At 46.7% G+C, this 7,256-nt stretch overlaps 1 protein-coding gene across 3 annotated transcripts in view; it reads right to left on the bottom strand.

Moving 5' to 3' along the window:
- Positions 1–574: 574 nt before the first annotated feature.
- LOC115540853 (CREB3 regulatory factor) overlaps positions 575–7,256 on the bottom strand; it is a 25,712-nt gene continuing 19,030 nt past the window's right edge. For all 3 annotated transcript variants that reach the window (XM_030352449.1, XM_030352448.1, XM_030352450.1), the window contains exons 9-10: positions 6,817–6,945; positions 575–6,074 (exon numbers count right to left, since the gene is read on the bottom strand). In XM_030352449.1, coding sequence (XP_030208309.1) covers positions 5,962–6,074; positions 6,817–6,945 — 242 coding nt within the window. In that variant the 3' untranslated portion in view covers positions 575–5,961. The remainder of the gene's footprint in view (positions 6,075–6,816; positions 6,946–7,256) is intronic.

The following is a 7,256-nucleotide window of genomic DNA, read 5'->3' as shown; positions in this document are numbered from 1 at the left end:
ATCTCTATTGGATATATCTGATGACAATGACGCCCACTATGCATCATGAACTAAAGTGCAGAAATAGATTGTGCATTTTACACGACTTTATCGTGCATTGTAGGTATTAACAGCATTTTATAGCTGACCAGATATTTACACATAACACCACTACAAAATGGGGACACCTAAATAGTGCACTACAGAGGGCACAATTGGACCGATTCAAAGACTGCCCGGGTGTTACATCATTACAATGTTGAGGTATATAAAAGACAAAGCTCTTGCTTCCTCCTTTATAACTTCAAAGATAATCAATGCATCATTTTGATGGCAACCTAAAAGCAGGTACCTTTTCACAACAGGGTTCCTATTCTAAAACCATGTGTGATGCTGATTAGCCATTACACAACCGGCCCCATCGTGACATCACTGATGGGAGTGTCCACCCAGATCAAAGATGGAAAGATCTGCCTGCCAGTTTGCACTTTCCACTGGGTAGGCTGGTGAATAGAGACAGATGGAGATGGTGTATTCCAGTGATGTCTTCAGAGTCATGTGACCTGGTTGTCGAGTAAAAAAAGAGCACAGAAACCTATTTTAAAAATATACTTTAATAATACAACAGCTGCATATAAATATTAAAATATACATTATACAGGAGTACAGTACACTCACACAAAACAAAACCAACAAAAATATGATTCTATTTGTACGGCACTTCTTGTAGCATCTTTTTTTTTTTATATATAGTTTGTTTTATCCCCTAAACGGTACGCTCTAACAACGTACACGACAACGTGTTAATGATTGGTTTCTCTAGTCCTTAATGTGACATACTGATAAAGGGCTTGTACATAGCCATGTGTTAATGCACAGGGGGGGGTCACTGTAATGCGATGACTGCAGGTGACTGAAGAAGAAGACAAAGTCTAGTGCAGAGATAAGACGAGAAGGATTGATATAGGGTTTGCTGTACAGTATATAACATGGAATTGTGGAATGTTTCTGTACATTCTCTTGGCAGTCCACCAAGCCCTGTGCTTACAGACACGCAAGCCAGCTCGGGATGAGATTGTGTACGTTTTTTTTCTTGTTACCCCCTGACGGACACATTACGCATTCATTCCTTAATGAAATCCTAATGGTTCCTCCCCCCCACTCCCACCCCCGCTCACTTCCTGTCCAAGAAGCCCCTCACGACCTGCCTGACGAGGCACTACAGACGACGCCGGCGACTCTGGCTTTGAGCCAGGAGTGCCGCCTTCTCACTGGCTGTCACCAGCATCAATAGCAGCAGAGCCAGGAGATGCTCTACCCCCCCCCCAGACTGGTTCTGCTCCAGCACCCTAGGCCTCTCAGCAAGAGGGCGGCCCCAGGGCGACCTTTTCCCCGACAAAAGACTCTGGCCTTCACACCTGCACTTTCATCACGAAAGTCCATTGGAATTTCCCATCTTGAGTTATTATCGTATCTAACATCAGTTCAGATAATCTTCCATTGCACTACATGCTATACAAAGTACATTGGATGTGGAATGAACATTTTCGTTGGCAGAACTGCCTTGCGTTTGGGACAACCCTCATGAGCAGCCACAGCACACTTGAATACAACTTCTTGCGTTTGGCACCAAAAGGATTTCTAAATCACTGCCATAAGTTAAAAACGTTGAAACGTCTCAGAGGTTTCTCCTCCCCCCTCCTTCTCCCAGTAGACAGACATCAAGTATGGGAGACATTTACTGGTCCCTTGGGCATCTCTGGGACAGACCCGGGATGCAAACCCTTAGAATCGCTACTGTGCCCGATATCCTGACTGGGCCTTTAAGTCATGGCTTTAAAGCCACTTTGATCCGATTCCTGTCATCTACACAGTAAATATCAAACATCGTATCCAGGCTCAGAATCTTGTCTTGTCTCCATCATGGGTTAAGGCCACAAAAAAAACCAGGAAGGCTAAGCTAGCATCCGGTAAATGCTAAGAGTTGACTTACAGTACTTAGAAGTAGGGTTTGAATTGAACCTCATGTTCCATGGCTATATGGACAGAAACCAAGGAAGGCTTGCTACGTTGTTGGAATGTGATCGCAGACTGGTAAACTTGCCGATGACAAAAACAGTCAACCTGCTCAGTTGTTAATGCATTCACGATGCCCTGGTCAGGTTGAAAGGTTGTTATGTGACAGACAAGGTTGTCTATACAGATACCAGGTTGCCTATCTGTCGATCAGGCTAACGTGATCACGGTTGAGAATGCCCCTAGTTGAGGGCTATAGAGTGATGCACTGAGGAGATGGGCTGTTGTGTTACAGGACACCCGTCTAAAGCCAACAGGGAAAACTCGGTGAACCCAAAACAAAAAATCACATGCTTTGCCCAAGTATTCAAAATGGTCTGTCTGGTTTTTGGCAGGCACGTTCTCATTTGATTAGTGCAGTAGGAGGCTGGTGTCATTATGGTCGGTTGTTTGCTGACACAGGGGTCCTGTGGCTTCTCTTGCCGGTTCAAAAAGAAGCCCCAGTAGGGGAGAAACTCCAACAGTAGCAGCTCTAACATGGAACAAAAGAAAAATAATGGAAAAAAAACAGAAAATATCCAAAATTCTCCACTCCTACTTTGCCCACCTTTGGTTTTCATGCACTGAGACCAAGAAGGCAAAACTGCCAATTTGAAACAACTCCTCATTGCAGATATTTGTTGCGGCATTAAGAAATTGTTTAATAGAGCATGGGGAGGGAGGGGGGGGGGACCCATCTGGCTGGGGCATCAGGTTCCTGAACAGCGCTGGGGAGCTCTGCTTACCCACCACTTCACCCGGCCACCCCGTTCATCTGAGGGTCGTGCATGAGAGGGTGAAATCAGAGACAGAGTCCCTCCCCTAAAAACGAATGCGTCTGTAGCTCTCAGTGTGGCCCCTCTGAGAGGCGGGCGGAGGAAGCCGCTGGTAGGGGTATTTAGGCCCTCAACACCGGGTGAGGACATTTCCTTCAAAGTTGTAGCCGCCATGGGACAATGGCTTTGGATCACCGCCCAGGCAGGAGTCCAGGTCACAGACAAACCCACAAAAAACTGGGGTATTGCCTAACCCTACAACCACTCCGGGTCCAGCTCTCGTTTTTCCTCTAGTCTATAGTTCGGGGTCTGTAAAGTGTTCACCTTCTATGTTACTTATTCTTTTGTTCCTTTGTACTCAATAGAAAGGTAGGGGGTACACTTTAGGCATTAGTGTGGTGGGTTTTATTTTCTCAGTCCAATATCAAGTCAAATGAGGTCAGGTTGGGTCAGGTTGAAGCCAGGGCTGTGGGTTTGACGATGACATTTTAAATTAGGGGTTTGATGATCCGGCATAATGACACGTTGCTGTGGTTTCAACCTCCTTCCCAAAACAACCACGCTATACAAAACAGATTGACCGTGAGAATTATGGCCTGGCAAAAGACCGTCCAGCATAACTTATTCGAGGCATATAGCACACCTTAACCTCCCCCTAGCAGGTACGGTAGCACCATACGATACACATCTCACCACAAGTTTACAATAAAACTATTGAAACATACATGCCTCTTGATAAATTCAGAATTATAAAAAAGGTTCAAAGCCCTCTTAAAAAGGAAACAAAGGTGCTCGGGTGATCTTGCCACAGTGCAATGGGTAAGGGTCCTTGTCATTTATGTCCAACAAAGTTTAGAGACCTCGGACAACACGGTCTGAATAGAGCAAGAGACAACCAAAGTAAAGGCAGTTTTTTCACAACGGCTCTAGGAGCTCGACACCCACTGGGATAGGCCTGACTTTGCCAAAAATCGATCCCACACAAAAATGTATCAATTTAACAAACATTTACTTTTATAGCATCTGGAACATCCTTTTGTCAATATATGCCCATTTGTCATTGACAATTTAGGAATGTATGCTCAGAGGTTGAATTTCCGCGATCAAAAAGTGGAAGTCCTCCCGAGTTTTGAGGCTCAGGATACAGCAACACGGGTCAAGGTTTAACCTTTAAGACTTCCACCGCACTCCGCTCAGAGCAGAGGCGGAGCCAACGACATGGGCAGGACCTCCACTCCCTGAACGCTGGACACGTCTCTCCTTGCTGGGTCTGCTACATATTAAGGTCAGGGGGTTGTGGAGGTGGCTCGGGGGAAAAAAAATATTGACACTTTGAGGGAAACCCACAAAATACAGCCAATGGTGGTGCAGAGAGACAGCCAGGCTGGACCGGCCATCCCAGGATAGAGGCTGCATCCCAGACCTGCTGGTTTGGACACCTCAACGGGGGTCATAGTGCATTAGGGCGAACCCTTATTATCCATCCACCATTCAGGGTGTATAGGAGAGCAGCCAATAATAATTTAATTATCGACCCTCTACCTACCATCATTACTATTAGAATCCGAGATGGACATTTTCTGCAGTCCGATTCAATACTCTTTGGTCACTTTGGTGCAGTAAGGTGCATTCTAGTCAGTTGGTTTGATTTGGAAGGGGCACTGTGTACGATTGATACTTCCTACCTCAAATAAGCAGGTATTTGTGTCTTTTTATTGACGTGTCCAGTTTTAACTGGATATGTCAAGTCAGCTAACTATATAAAGTTAGGTTTTGAGAATGTTAACTTGTGAAGCACTAGGGAACCTTACACTGTGCTCCTTCGACATCGATTTGTTTGTTTGGGGAGTTTGAGGGTTGAGAAACAACTATAAACAGTCTCAGGTCTGCACTGGTAGAGGAATAACCTCACTCCTCCAGGGGTTGATTGACATAGATCAACCATACCCCGTTCCATTATCCACAGTCACGGTCCACTTGGTGAATTATCCACTTTCCTATTCGCCGGTAATTTCTTTTTGGTCATTGAAATCGGACTGAACTGATCACATGATTTCATCACTTGGTGTCAACGTTAAACATGATAACAGTGATGCAGCATCGCCAGTTAGGCGTCTTCCAACAAGTGCACCAAGCGCTTTGGCTTAATAAAATAAACAGGAAGGTCTACGTCAAATGCTAGGACTGCGCATCTCACTCCCCGAGCGCTGGGGCGGAGCTCCAGGGTGGATAATAGAACAGGGCATCGGTATGCCAGCCAGCACGGGTCGCTTGGCAACACTGGCTTCATTTAGCGGGAGAGGCCTTGTGTATGCCCCGCCCACTCCCTTACTTAAAGAAGGAGAACCAAACCCCCTGACTCCCCCTTTTAAAAATACTTTCAGGTTGTTGTTTCTTTTCCTGGTGGGGCAGGGCTTGCGGCGCCACTGTAAACGCCCCTTCAGGTCGGCAATGAGCCGGGGACAGCTGTGTCGCATCGACACTCGTCCGGGAGGTGACCGGGTAACCATGGTACCCATGTATGCCAATCCCAGGTTATGGATGCAATTGCATGAGTGTAACCTAGAGAGGGAGTCAATGCAAACCAATCTCGAAATGGGCTTTGGGTTTGTTTCTCCTTTAAAGACCGCCTCCCCTCAGATTACTACGGGCCACTCCACGATGACCTCCTACTAAAACAGTGCAATGTCTATTCAGGCACAATGGGGTAGGAATACAGCACGTCGAGAGGAATCAAGAAATCACAACACTATCAAACAGCGTATCTCTATATCTATTTATATAGATATAAATATAGAGATAGATATATACACACACGCGCACACAGACACACACACACACACACACACACACACACACACACAGAGTAGAACATACAGGATAAAGTCAGCAGCAGTTTCTAGCTTGCCAGAGACATTAGGGGGTGTGAGAGACTGATGGGAGATTGGCAGGAAAGTCTTTCCAATTGTCCCTCTGTCTCCGTCTCTCACGCACTCTGGGGACTGACTGTGCGTTTGTAAGTGTGGATGCGTGTTGCGGCGGTCGCCACAGGGGGTCTCCGTAAGGCGGAGACCGGGCTGCGGTGCCGGAGAAGGGTCATAGGTTTGTTGGTGGTAGTGGTGTACGAGGGGGGAATGAGGGGGTCGGAAGTTCAGACCGCCAGACCCCCGTCCCCTCCCTGGGGGGTCCGCTTGGTCTGTCCCCCCGCGCTGGCCGCCAGGATCCGCTGCACAAAGTCTTTGGTCCGCCCCGCCACCAGAGGACCTAAAAGGAGGACGGGCATGCACCCACACACACACACACACTTAAGCCAACGTGGGTTGGTTGAATTCAGAGCCTTTAAACAGGGTGAAGCTACGTCCACACTAGGGCGTCTTTTCTCTGTTTCGGCCATCCTTCCACACCCTTATACGGACAGAAGTCTTTACGATTCCTACGGCTATTCTGCACTCTGCCCAGTCATTTTTATTGAACTTGGTCACAATGGCCTTGGCAGTGTATTTTGTTGGTCCATTATTGATTGCATGACTTGATTGACCACAGCTTTCACTTGTAAGTCACATTGCCTCTGCTAAGTGCTCATTCTTTCGACTAGCCTTGTGAGACCATCCGGATATGGACATTTAAACAATGTTAAAAGTAAACATTGTTAAACATTTGATTTCTCCCCAGATGCCCTAGATGCCCCTTCCATGGGCCCAGCCAAAATGTTTGTTTATTTGACAGACTCTAGTTCCCCTTGTTTGACATTAAGTGGAACTCCCTCCCTCCTGAGCTACTTTGTCCCATCCTTTAAAGTATTGTGGAAGAGCCTTTACGTGGCTCGAGGCCAGATTGATCTGCAGAGAAGAAACACCTCGGGAACCGAGATCAGAACTGAGATCCGCTCCAGCTATATAGATCTGAAAACACTGCTGTTGGTGTCAAAAAAAGGCCCGACCTGAAACGAGGTAACCACTGTTCCAGGGAGCTGTCTGTTGTGCATGTTTATGGGAGCTCATCTCACCACTGGAGTCTTTGAGGATGTCTTCCAGGCGCTGGGTCATCCCTCGGACGTCCGTGTCGTCTTCCTCGCTGCTCTCCACGCGCCGGCGGATCACCTCCTTGATCCTCAGCAGAGCACCCAGCAGGTGATCTGAACAAAAGCAACCGCCTCATACAGTCATCCACTGGACACTCACTGCTTTAACATGCAACTGCTGGGTCTGAAAATAGACCAGTGGGAACCAAACCCTTTTTTCCCTGAGAACTAATATTTATGCCTAAACATTTGCACAAACCGATTTCTATGTTGGTTTGCATAACTGTTTCCACAAACAAAATAAATTTCGCCATTAACATCTACCTGCAATAAATCCACGTCCCAGTGAATGAATGAGGACGGCACCACACTTAGTGATAAGAAGTATTTCATCGTGGCTATAAATAATTCTGTTTGTATGTATA

The sequence above is a fragment of the Gadus morhua genome, chromosome 3 (assembly GCF_902167405.1).
Source record: "Gadus morhua chromosome 3, gadMor3.0, whole genome shotgun sequence".
NCBI classification, from domain to species: domain Eukaryota; kingdom Metazoa; phylum Chordata; class Actinopteri; order Gadiformes; family Gadidae; genus Gadus; species Gadus morhua.
This window is presented reverse-complemented; position numbering and strand designations above follow the sequence as displayed.